Consider the following 12706-nt stretch of genomic DNA (forward strand, 5'->3'; position numbering starts at 1 on the left):
AAATGCCCTTTGTGTTGTAGGGGGAGAGGGGCTGGAGAACGAACGTTGTCATGGGGAAGACGCAGACAAATTCAAATACATCACCACCTTCCGAATGTGTTCAAACCCCACACGCCCTCCCCAAAAGTTGCTCCTTCAAATTTTGGCTGTGAGTGACGGGGCACTTGGCGAACAAGTCACAGAAGGTCATATTAGGGGATTTTCCTCCTTTCATCAAGAACACATCCATTCTTTCCCTCCTCACAGGCCCTTCAACAAAGGCTGAACGGAGATTCCAACCATTCTCTAGAGAAGTCTCTGCTCCTTTCCTCAAATGAGATTTTAAACACGTGTTGTAAAGAACGACAGGGGAGAGGATACTTCTAACACCGCCATGGGGCCGACGGCTTTCCTACAGCGCCAGTGCCCTCAGGTAAGGGCTTTGCAGAGCACCAGTGCAGAGGGGCCGCTCCTAACCAGAGAACCTTCTGGCTGCAGCCCCTCAGCCCCACACACCGCACTGACTGGCGTCCAGCCTGGGCAGAGCGGGCGGCTCCCCACCCCGCCCCACTTCTCCATCAAACTAGTGAAGCTTCTTAACCTTTATATTTAGACATTTCTTTCATTCAAAGGTCTTGATAGTTAACTTACTGTCATGGGACTGCATGAAGTGGAGGAACATCTCTAGTTTTGTCCTGCAAGTAACTTATCCCAGGGCCTTTCAGAGCACAGCTGGAAGTAAAGATGTCTTGAGCTTCACTTCCTAAAACAGGACTTCCATCGTGAGGCGCAGAAGCCTTCCTCTGGTACCTGGCTTAGCCTTTGAGGTCTCTGATAACCTGACCCATCCTCTACCTATGCGTGTTCTTTTTCCGCAGTGTACATTCCACTCAACTCAAGCACAACTCACACGTCAGCCTTTTCCCACTTCATCCGCCTTCTCTCCCCCGACCTGATGGGTTTCTCTGCCTTCTCCTCAAACCACCCAACTCCTCCAACGAATCCCTTCCTCCTTGCAAGCTTCCACAATGGTGCCGGGACAGCATCTGCCTCGTTTGCACTGAGAGGACCTCTAAGATCACAGCACATGGTCCATCACGTGGCAGATGGCCAACACTTCCTTACGAGTATTTATCCGACTCCATGACGTACCTTGCCTGCCAGGCGGCTGGAGATGATCCCATTACTAGATATAAGGCAGTCAGCCAGGGTGGTTTTTCCTGTTAAAATAACAGTATTAATGATACATCTACAGATTTAACATCTAACCGTAAGAGCTGGTTCCACAAACATTTCCTGTGTGCTTGTACTGAGCGAAGCAAGACACAGGGGCACTGCAAAGAGCGATTATAGTGTGGAACTTCATACCGTCTGGAAGAACACAGGTCCCAGCACTACAGGCCCTCCCTGCAGCCCATGGCCCTAGGACCCATCCCCAACCTGCAGAGGGCATCCACCTGAAAAGCTGCGGAGCAACCTGTTTTCCAACCTGTCTTCCAGCGCAGAACTTTTTGCATCGAGGCGTAATTTACATGCAGTAAAATGCACAGACTCAGACTCCTTAAGTGGTGAGACAAAGCACCATGCAAATCAAAATGCCTCTGCCGAACAGCCTTCACGTAGCTGCTAAAACCAGCACTACAAGACTTTAACCAAGTGTATATTGTCATTATTCCATCACGCATCCAGGGTTTAACAGTGACAATGTCTAGGGAATGTAAGCCCTTAATCGTTCAAAATGACAAAATGTGGCACAGCAATTCCTTTTTTTGTCCCATCTGAATGGTATAGTGGATCAAGGCTGCAGACTTTTCACATGAAAAAGGCATTTCAAGCATTCTTCACATTTGAACACTTTAAGTTCTCCCCAAACTTTCAAAGGAAGTAGGACTTGCTTCTCAGCTGGCGTCCCTCCACTGACACAGCCCCTTAATTATGGACAACAAGATATTTAAAAAGGGTTCTCACCGTGGTCAACATGAGCCAAAACACAGATATTTCTGATGTTAGCAGTGTTTTTCTGGAGCTGCACCATCTTATCCAAACTATTGAGCACCATGGTCACTGACTTCCTGCGACTAAAAAATTAAAAAGCAGTTACAAACGGCGCCTGGGCTGAAGGGCGGGGCAATAAAATCATTTTTTCAAAAAACGCTGGGAGCTGACAAGACTGCTCAGGTGCCTGAAACTGGGAAAGGACGGACGATCCCGGAAGGAGGGAGACACCTCCGGGGCCCACGCCCAACTGGAGCAGAAAAGCGAACACGGATCACGACGGCGCTCCAGGAGTCGGGTCACCGCCCCGGAGGGACGCGGCGATGAGTCACGCAGCTCCTGGAGCTGGGTGCGCCGAGGTGACTGACACCGGGGGATGTGCTCCCGGGCAAGTGCTCGCTGACATTCCTCCCTCCCTTCGCTCGCGCCCCTCGCACGCTTCCCGAGGTGAAAAGCCCCTGGCTCACGACCGCCCGCGGAGCCTGAGGAAAGTTTGGAGTCACGTGCTTACGAACCCCGCGCGGTACTGAGGTCCTCCATCCACACCCCCTTCCCAGGGAACACCTCAACGCTACACCTCAGCCCCCGGGTCCCGGGTCCCGGGTCCCGGGTCCACTTCGGCAGCGGCGCGTCCCCGCCCCGCCGGTCCGCCGCCGCCTAGGCTTCCCAGGTCCCCACCGCACTCCGAGCCGGCCCACCAGGACTCCGAAGCCCAGTGCCGCCCGCACTCACGCGCTCGGCTGCCCTTCGCCCCCTCAGACTCCTGGCCTGGTTTGCACTCGCGTGTCGCAGGTGCTCACAACTCCGCGCTGGTACTGTCCGCAAGCGCCGCGGAGGGGCGGGGCTGGGGACGCACGACCTCTGACCCGCGCGTGCTGACGCCACCGGAAGCTGGCTTCGCGTCCGTCTCCTGGGGGCCGCGTTGCCTTGACAACGGCTGACGCGTTGTCACTAGGGAAGCTGCTGAGCTCCTGAGAGCTGCAGAGTGGACCCTGCGGGCAGGAGAGTATGAGGAGCCGGTGTCTGTGTCAAATCTGCACTTGCGGGTGAGGCGCGGCCGCGGGGAAACTGGGGGGCGGCGGCCGGAGTCTCAGATAGTCTCCGGGAGGGAACGGGGCGCGGACCCAGCTCGCTCTGCACCACCGACTGCTGGTATCTGCGTTTCTGCTGTGTAGGCTCCCTGTCCTGCCATCCGACGGCGCAAGCAGATGTGAAGGTGTGGTGGGATAAAGTGGTTGGATCGGATCTGACTGGGAGACTGAATGGCCCACAATTTTTTTTTTTTTTTTTAAGGAAGGAAAGGTCCAGAAAAAGGATACAACAGAATTTACAGTCCCTGAGTTTTAAACCCGTATTAGGCTTTTTTCCATCTCCAGCTTTCCATCCCAGCCTTACCCCATCCCGTTCCCACCCAGGCAGCGCTCCTTTAGGATCTGAGAGGTAAGAAAGATAGTAGTCGCCAACCTGACACCAAGGATTGGTCTGTGAGTCCTTCTTAACAACCTACCAACCCTGTCAACAATCTTCCCTTTTAGCTTCCTCTTCATTGCTGACCCAGATATTAAATCAATAATGGCCAAATAAATATCATGAAGGGTCATTCCCTTCCTATCGTAATCTTCTCCAAAGGAGAATCACTGTGTGTTGATGGAAAAGCAGTCCTCCCCATAGTTTTACAATAAACGTTTATAAGTAGACGCACATTAAGAGATAAATTAATAGTCGGGGCATGGGTCCAAAACATGGGATGTGCAAAAATTGCTCCCATTTTTTCTAATCTTTATATCCGACCCAACACCCTTTCACGTGCTGCTGTCAGGAACTTCTGTCTGCATGGCTGTGGAGGTTCGCCCTTCTTCCAGCAGGGCATGGACCAGGGAGCTGAGGCACTGCCAGTGTAAGCGACCTCTCTGCACTGTGTACATTGGCCAGGTTCCCATGCGTGAACGGCCCTTCCCATGATCCTTCGCGACTGGCGCCACCCTTGCTTTCAGGTTTATGTTTGAAGCACAAGGATCTTTGGCAACGCTGGGAGCCATGACTGTAGGTCCGTTTTAGCCAACTCTTTTGGGAGCTGGCTGCCTCCTGGGACACTGATGCCCAGTGCTGTGAAGATCGCCCTCTTTCCTGTGAACCCCTCCCTCTCCTCTTTTCACCTTCCTCTTGTCTTTGGGGGAGTCTTTCCCTCTTCCTTTTTTTTTTTTTTAAGTCCAAGACCACCTCTTTCCCCTTGGGAACCTAGGAAACACTATCTTTCAGCTCTAGAGAGATGCCTGTTTTCATCTCTTCCATGGATTGTGTTTTTAAAAGACAGAAAAATGTGCCGAGTTCAGACAGCTTCTATTCACAGCCTCCTTTAGGAAGAATGCTTCCTTAAGGAATTTAAATTGAGTGTCTAGGGACAGTTAACACTCCAAACTGTGGACACCTACCATGAAAAAAGAGGAGCCAGTCAAAAAGATGGTACAATAGACTGAAAATCATGAGTGCGCGTGAAATGCAAAAGATAGAAGAGAAATTAAAGGTCATAGAAACTTCAGGAAATTAAAAACTGAAGCGTAAAGGAAAATAATTTAATCTTGAAGCTAGGAACCTTTTACTCTGAAGGCCCTTAGGGTCGTGGTGTCGAACCCACAGAGTAGACAGGGATCGCCCCGCACTCAGTAGGCAAGTCGCCTTCACACAGCACATCCGGTCACTGTAATGGAAATACAGTGTACCAGGTTTACAACTTTCCAAAAAATGTTTTTGTTCTGATTATAAAATAGATAACGTGAGGCATAGTATAAAAATCCCAGTTAAAAAAAAATCTGTGATATAGTGAAAATCCCTCCTAATCCTATCCCCCCCGTAACGAATATTCTTTAAGACTTGTTTTACATTCACATTCTTTAAAAAGAGTGAGAGAGCACGCTGTACACACTATTCGACCACCCACTTTTTCATTGTTTACCATCTTCCCACCTTCCAATAGCTGTAAAGATCAACCTCATTCTCGTTCACAATTGCACACTGTTAGCGCGTGTTGGTCAGGGTTCTTGGCGATGGGCACTATAATCTACTCTGGCCAGTTCAGGCAAGAAGGAATTTGTTAAGGAGTAGATGTAACTCACAGAATTGTCAGGAGAACCAAAGAAACAGTGTTCGACCTAGGCATTCAGGAAAAATTTCCCAAAAATCACACTGCAAAACTGGGCTGCCAGGGGAGCCCCTGGCTCTGCCCCAGTCAGGAAACTGCTGCAAAGCCCAAGGCCTCAGAGCTGCCATGGCCAGGGAGCTGCCACGGCAGGAAGGCCCCCTGCAAACCAGGATGCTGACTACCCACTGCTGGCTGCAAACTCTGTGCCTCAACCCATCCACACAGGCAGACTGGAGGTCCCCTGGGCATTCTCTCCAAGTCAGAGTCCCACGGGACCACATCTGGCAGGGCAGACCTACATTGCGGAACAGCCTGCAGGGGGCCGGGGAAATCCGCTTGTTAGCTTCAGCTGCTGTAGCAGAAGACACAACAAACTGTTGTCAGGGGGAAGCCAGGGTTTCCGCCACGTAAGGACCTACCATAACTTAGTCATGGTGTCCGTGAACACCACTGCAGAGAAAACAGAGAATGGAAGTATTTTTTGGGGGTGTGTGAAGCTGCTCTTAAGTTTAGAGATGCTGAGTGTATTGAAGGTCTCTGATTACAGTGTAATTATCATACACAATGGTTTTGAAGGTGAAAATAATCTTTCGGCTTATTTCCATTTGCACAGGCGACATCATTGTCCACACGAGACCACAAGGATTTATGAAAATTCCAGCGTGTACTTCCCAACCACTGAATATTTGGAGAAGTATCCCACCTACGGCAATGTTCTTCCCGCTCAGAGTCTTAAACCCAAGCAAGGATTTCGAGCATACGGCGGGAAAATGGAAGGGATGACAACATTTAAGTAAATATTGACAAACTACTTGCTTTACTTTTTCCCCCAGCTCTTCTGCTCTGAATAAAGTTCTTTAACTCTTTAAATTGAACTCTTTCATGGATTTGAGTTGAACTAACCTAAGCAGCAAGGAACTAGTTGAGTCACAACTCGAGAAAAACGGAATGAGGGGAATTGAGTTTGAATAACAAACAGCAAAAAGGGACATGAAAAGTTCTATTGATATTTTTTTACCTGCTGAAATCTCCTGTATTTCTCCCTGTTTTCCATTGTCACCTCACCTGGGAAATGCAGGAGATTCCCGTGTCACCTCTGCTTTCTGCGTTCCCGAGCTATTTCTGCACTTTAGCCAAGGTGATCTTTTAACACACAAATCAAACCCTTTGCTTCCTTGCTTAAAATACTCTTATACTTTCCCATTGTATTTATTCATCATTATTATTTTTTATAAAAAATCAAGTGCTTTTTTTTTCCCAAGTTGCAACCTCTAGATCTCAACTCAGCTACCACTCTGGAAAGCCAGGGACATGCGCCCAGCTTCCAGCTGGTTCAAAGTCCCGTGTCAGCTCCCAAAGCGCATTCCTATCAGCTACCATTAGATCAGCCTCCTGTTCCTGAGAGCAGGACCTCCGTGTGACCTCATCCCACATTCCGGGTCCAGAAACCTACTGTGATGCTGACCGGCACAGACGAGGCACTCCACTGTTTATTCAGTGGGTGATTTTTTTTTTAAAAAAAGTCCTCTTAAGCCTAAACTTTTCATTTAGACCTAGCTTTTTTTTTAATCTCTGTACATTTGCCTTATTTTCTTTCTATTTAAAAAAAAAAAGATTTTTATTTATTTATCTTCAGAGGGGAAGGGAAGGAGAGAGGGAGAGAAACATCCATGTATGGTTGCCTCTTGTGCATCCCCTGCCAGGAAATGGCCTGCAAGCCAGGCCTGTGCCCTGACTGGTTCCCTGTTTTCCTCATCCTGTTACGCACCATCTCAGGCATTACGTGAAAAGCATCTGTAAGAGGCTCCTGCTTACCAGGAGCTTGAACTGGAGCTTCCTCTAACTGAGGGTTTAGAAACATGCTCTATGACAATTTCCACCTTCACTGTCACCCATGCTCATTGGGCTTCCAGCAGAGCTCAGCCTGCGCACACAGCGTGGGTGACGGTGAAGTGGGTGGGAAGTCTGCCCCGACAGTGTGGCTCTGGACCCGGCAAATGTTTTCGGATGAATAAAAATGCACTGACCCTTCACTACTTCTTTCTAGAAAGCCGCTCTGGGTTCGGAGGTGCTCTTGCTAACAGTTAGCTGGCCTGACTAGAGAAACTTGGACTTCTCAGCTTTCTCTGTCCTCTCCCTGTCCTTCCACCCCCCCTCCGCATGTCATCCTGTTGCCCTCTAGCTGGCGTTCGGGAAAAGCAAAACGCAACTCACAAGCCAGGAGAGGCAGAGGTATGTGATTCCTACTACTCTTCATCCACTGAATGACGTTTCTGGAGTGTCTGGTGTGATGCTGGGCACCTGGGACACAGGAATGAATGAAAACAAAAGGATCTCACACTCCCTGCACTTGTAGGGGCTACGTCTGTTGAGGCTGGCCGCCAGAAACGCCCCTGAAAATAGGTGTAAAAGGGCAACAATGGTAAAATCAATGAAGGACAGCACGAGGTCACTTGAGAGCCAGAATAAAAGAGGGTTGACTTTATCAGGCAAATGCAAAGAATGAGCTAAAGCGTGGAGGACGTGAGACAATTAACTGAAGTGCATAAGGAAGTACATCCTGGATGGAGAGCAGCAGGCGGCAGGAGGAGCCTGGGAAGGAGGACGTGGGTGTGGTGTGTGTGTGTCTCGGGGTTGAGGGGGATGTACAGGCGTTAGGAAAGACTAAGGAGATGAGAGCAAGAATGACCTGCCCACACTTACTTGGGAAAGGACGAGTTTGGGTGCGACATGAGAAAGGATTGGGGAGAAGACCAGAGTGGGGGCAGGTGAGTTTAGGAAGCAACCGAACTGATCTGAATGAGCTGCGATGAAAGCCTGGAAGGGTACAGGCGGGGGGTGGCAAGATGCGGGAAGCCCTTAGAGCTGAGAGATGCTTGGGAGGCCAAACTTGACAGGAGCTGATGGCGAACTCAAGGCAGGAAGGGAGTGAGGCGCGCAGGGTGAATCCAAGGCTTCTGGCCCCGTAGCTGAAGAGAAGGCAACACATTCACTAGCCCAGGGAGCAGGCCACAGGACCACGTTTGTTGGGGGGAAACAGTGAGTTTGACGAGGGGCCTATTGAGTTCTGAGATGCCATTGACGCATCAAGAGGCCCTCGTCAGTGCTGGTCAGTGGAGCTCAGTCTGAGCCGAGGTGGAAATGGGAGTCATTTCCATACAGGTGATGAGTAGGCTTGCCCTCGGGAGTGAACACTGGGCGAGAAGAGGAAAGGAGGTGAGGAGAGCACCTGCCGGGAACAGAGGGAGTGGGTAGCAATGCCAGCCGCTGCTTGGGAGGTCGAGGAAGGCGAGGCCTGAACCTGCCTGACAGATGTCACCGCGCAGAAGTCTGCAGACCCCCCGAGCACAGTGGGGAAGCCATGGTGCTCAGACCCAGGCTGATGTGGGTCGCTGGGGGCCAGAAATGGGGTCTGCAAAGTACACTGTGAAGAGAAGAAAGCGTTCCGTGAGTCTGGTTTGGGTTCTGCAGCTTACAGACATAGAAAATATGGGCTCATTCACAGTGGCTTGAACAAGTCATAAAATGAGTGACACAGTCAATAGAGTCCAGAGGGGAAAAGAACAGTTTTGAAGATTTATGGTGGTAAGAGTCATAGCTCTGTGTGAGTGTGCGTCCATCCTTAAAACAACCCCATGCGGTAGGTCATATTATTTCCTATTTTTTTTATATACAAGGAAGCTGGGGGCCCAGGCAGGTTGACTAAGATGTCCAAGGTCATGCACCTCGTGAATGACAGACCCAGATTTGGACCCGGGCAGTGTCATTGCTCAGACTGTGCACCGTCCCCCCCACCCCACCCCAGACAGCCTCAGCATCCGCAGGCCCAGCCCTGCCACACGCAGCCGCACGAGGCCTGGTGGAGCTGCGTCACCGCGTGGGCCCCTTCACATCAGGGGCTTCGGGGGGGAATCCAAGGACGAGTCAGACTCACATCCACACCAGGAACGTGGTTTCCGTCAAGAGGCCCGAGCTGATTATTTATAGAAAAGCAGGAAGACTGCGTGACTTCAGTGAGAAGGAGAAGGCTTGCCCCGATAGTTAACCAGAGTCTTAAGTGAGGTGAATAAGGGTTTTGACAAAGTGGACCCGGGGGACACATGTAAAATGTTTTCAAATTCATGAAGTTTTTCACCTGAGATTTCCTTCCAGGTCTGGAAAAAAAAATCGGTTATGGAAAGATTTTATCTACGTAGCATCTAGTTAACTAGGGATCCATTATAATGATGTCTTGAAAACTAGGATGTTTGACTTATTTATTCCTTGAGGTATCTGGTCACTGAACAGGATATGAAGGAATTTAATTTAATGATTTCTTTCCAAGAGCTTGCCACCTGTCACCATCTCAATATCTCCTTACACCTTTCCGGTAAAAACCTTGAAAACTCCAGCACTGCACTGAGATAACTAGAAACACAGGAGTCTGTGAGGCTATGGTGGAAATCCGTGTGTTTCAGATCCGACTATCGTCCCCATGAAATCGTCCAACAGCCTCGCCACGTCCCAGCAGAGCATAAACCGAGGCCGGGCCAGATCGACCTGGGCACCACCTACACACGGGACTTTCACTCTTATCAAGTGCATCCCGTGGCAATAGTCCGGCCTTCAGAGAGACCACACGTCACAAAAGGGAAGTTGGACACCGTCCCAACCTACAGAGGTGACCTGCCATTTCAAAAAGGGGTGCGACCCCACAGCTGTGACGTCTGACACCACAGTGTCATTTTGCTGCGTTGTCAGACGTCGTCCTCATGGCTCAGGGGAAAAGAAATTGTTCTCTTTGGTCAAAATAATGTTGTGGGGTGAACCAAAGACCATTTGCCTGACGGAGCGTTAACAGCCCTGGCTTCCTGTCCAAAACTCAGCCACTTGCTTAGTGGCTCCACACACATAAAAACCAGGGACAAGCCTGGTGTCACGTCTGCCACATGTATTCCACGTGTTGTTGGCACCAGGCAGACTAGCAACCATGTCAAAACCAACAAGGGGGCACATGTCAATTCAGCCGTATCAATAATGATATTACAGGTAAGCGATCTGAACCGTGGTAATTAAAACACAAAGATGGTCGTAGTACATGAAAAAAAAAGAACCACCTATGTGCTGTTTACATACCACCTGTTAAATCCAAAGATATAGCTAGGTTAAAAGTTAGAACGAGATGTATAATCTCGTATAAAGCCTATAAAATGTATCCCATGCAAACTCTAGTGAAAGAAAGCTGTAAGATGGACTGTATTACTATCAGAAAATGCAGCCTTCGGAACTAGTCACGTGACCGGGGATTAAGAGGAACATTAGCTAAGGACTCGGGGACCTGCTCTCTCACCAGATCCATGTTCACAGAAACAATAATGTGCTTGACCCACCCCACCTTTTCCCGCCAGGCAGTCTCACAGCCCAGAGACCCCCGCCCTTGACCCCAGGTGCCCGCTGCCACCCAGACACCAGTAGCTTGCAGTGGGAGGGACCGTGTGGTCCCAAGCTCGGCCACCCTAGCAGGAATGTCTTCCTGGTGAGGAATTGTTCTCTTCAGATGAGGCGTAATGATAAACAGTTCCATATTGGCCTTTTGCATGAACTTGACAGTGGGCTTCAGACTCTTAATGCTTTACCTCGTGTAACTTCTTCATAAATTAATTTTTGCTATTTAGAAATACCTGTTTGGGTGACGTCAATTCAATGGTACTTCTCAGCTTTCCGTCTTCCTCATCTAGAAACAGAAAAAAACCCAAGTAGCCCTCAGTTGAAGGGTAAGCACTCCGTTTTCCAGCCAGGGTTCAGGGAAGCAGCCAGACGTAGAATGAAGGTGTCTTAACACTAAGTCTCACGCTGAGCTCTTACATGTCACTTCCAAGTCGTACATACAATTTCTAACACTTCCAAAAGCACTGTGCACAGGTCCCTGTCCTCCAGTCGGCCCCGCGCCTTCTGGGAACACCTTGAAACCCGTTTCCTGAGGAGGTAAACGGAAGCCAGTGATCTTTGGGGGACACCACGAGTCACCCTCTGCTCAGGGAGGCCTGCAGGATCCCTCTGAGAGATCCCTCCAGAGCAAGCAGCAATGCCCACCTCACCTTCCTTTGCTCACCCAGCCGGGCCCTCACTCTTAACATTAGTCCTAGATGTTATGGGCCCCTTCCTCGTTTTACAAGTTAGAGCAAAAATCCCAACCAGCTCCTGGCACCACAGCCAAACCTGCTAAACTGTCTCCACCCAACACACGGCCATGTGGGCTTTCAAAGCCCATCAACACTCAGACGCCGGTGCCCCTTTCCCTGGCGGTGTGATCGGATGAATGAATCTACAGGTGGAGAGTTACACGTGTTCAAGGTGGGTGGGTGGGGGCATAGGAAGAGCAGGTGGAAATGGACCCCAAAGAACAGAGCTGATGGGAATCAGGGGAGCTCTGTACTGGATTAGTGTTCAGATTTCTAAAGGAAACAAGCGGGAGTTGGGCAATGAGGGAATTGGGTCATGGTATTGATAAGATCATGGTTTCCCTCGATATTTAAAAATGTTCTCTCTCTCTTTTAAGATGATTACAGGGCTTGGGACATTCAGAGACGTGAACTTAGTAAACCAGAACAAACTTACTCTCCCCCTACAAAGAAATTTGGGAATTCCACTACGTTCCAGGACGACTACGTGCCCCAGGAGACGCAGCCGAGGCAAAACTTTAAACCCGTCTGTGCGGTCAAACCTCCCACAGCCCCTTTTCATGGCGACACCAGCCATCGCCTCGATTATGTGCCTTACCAGCTCGAGTCCCAGCCTGCTCGGCCCAAAGCCACTTACAGGCCCCCTGACCAACCCTTTGAGGACCTCACGACTCACCGATGTGCCTTTCAGGGTCTTCTTGGTGAGAGCGCAAAAATCTGCAGGCCCGCACACGGCACAGTGACCCAAAATGCTCCGTTCGAGGGGAGCACCGAATTCCAGGAAAGTTTTCAACCTTGGGAGGTCCCACCCCCCGCAGCCAGGAAAGTGCCCGAGTACGTCCCTCCGCCAGGGGCCATGCAGCTGCTCAGCTCCAGCCGGCTGGACTTCGTGCCCCATCGGGCGAACCGTGTCCTCCCCATCAGGCCCGCGTCCCACAGGGGAAATAAGAAGCATCCTTTCCAAGGAAAAAGCACCACGAAGGAAGACTTCCCCGCATGGGAAAGTTGTCGCCGAGGCCTCATTAAACAGCGGCAGCAGATTCCCCGCGCATCTGGAAAATTCGAGGGCCTGAGCACTTTCCGATCTCACTATGTGCCACACAGGCTGACTCTCACGGAGAGCTGTAAGCCTTTAAACGCTCCCTTGCGGAGTTCCAGCCCATTCGACGACGTGACCATGTACTCCACCGAGTACGCCCCAAAGAAACGAGAAGTCTGCCCTGCCAGCGACCCGTCCCTGCCAGGCTACGTCTACGAAAACACCGACTCCCGAGGCCACAGGTTCTTCCGCAGGGTCACGCCCACCGTGAAGGCCTTCTAGCCGGCAAGTCCTGTTTGCAAGGGGGGCACCTAACTCAGAGGATATTCACTGTTCAAGGGCAAAAACCAACTGGGTATAGTAGAAAAAAAATTGAGAGAGCAGAAACAAATT

General features: G+C 50.3%; 2 protein-coding genes across 4 annotated transcripts in view; one reads left to right on the forward strand and one right to left on the reverse strand.

Moving 5' to 3' along the window:
• EFL1 (elongation factor like GTPase 1) overlaps nucleotides 1-2812 on the reverse strand; it is a 64629-nt gene extending 61817 nt beyond the window's left edge. Inside the window, exons 1-3 of the mRNA XM_037164223.2 lie at nucleotides 2707-2812; nucleotides 1948-2057; nucleotides 1132-1199 (exon numbers count right to left, since the gene is read on the reverse strand). Coding sequence (XP_037020118.2) covers nucleotides 1132-1199; nucleotides 1948-2038 — 159 coding nt within the window. The 5' untranslated portion in view covers nucleotides 2039-2057; nucleotides 2707-2812. The remainder of the gene's footprint in view (nucleotides 1-1131; nucleotides 1200-1947; nucleotides 2058-2706) is intronic.
• An 81-nt stretch (nucleotides 2813-2893) lies between these two features.
• On the forward strand, nucleotides 2894-12595 carry SAXO2 (stabilizer of axonemal microtubules 2). Of its 3 annotated transcripts, none has more exons than XM_037164225.2 (4): nucleotides 2894-3020; nucleotides 5727-5906; nucleotides 9571-9773; nucleotides 11652-12595. In XM_037164225.2, the coding sequence occupies exons 1-4, from the start codon at nucleotides 2983-2985 to the stop codon at nucleotides 12593-12595; spliced, it is 1365 nt and encodes a 454-aa protein (XP_037020120.2). In that variant the 5' UTR covers nucleotides 2894-2982. The 3 variants fall into 3 exon arrangements, with proteins under 3 accessions (XP_037020120.2, XP_037020121.2, XP_053514908.1); XM_053658933.1 differs by lacking the exon at nucleotides 2894-3020 and adding an exon at nucleotides 3799-3871; XM_037164226.2 differs by lacking the exon at nucleotides 5727-5906.
• Nucleotides 12596-12706: the final 111 nt, after the last annotated feature.

This window comes from Artibeus jamaicensis, unplaced genomic scaffold, assembly GCF_021234435.1.
Source record: "Artibeus jamaicensis isolate MK-2021 breed Jamaican fruit bat unplaced genomic scaffold, CSHL_Jam_final scaffold_612, whole genome shotgun sequence".
In the NCBI taxonomy this organism is placed as follows: Eukaryota; Metazoa; Chordata; class Mammalia; order Chiroptera; family Phyllostomidae; genus Artibeus; species Artibeus jamaicensis.

Excerpts from the sequence above, each read along its gene's own strand:
- SAXO2 (XM_037164225.2), top strand. The coding sequence starts at position 2,983 with ATGAGGAGCCGGTGTCTGTGTCAAATCTGCACTTGCGG. Across the intron at positions 5,907-9,570 it reads GAAGGGATGACAACATTTAA|ATCCGACTATCGTCCCCATG; the intron begins GTAAATATTGAC and ends CGTGTGTTTCAG. Across the intron at positions 9,774-11,651 it reads CACCGTCCCAACCTACAGAG|ATGATTACAGGGCTTGGGAC; the intron begins GTGACCTGCCAT and ends CTCTCTTTTAAG.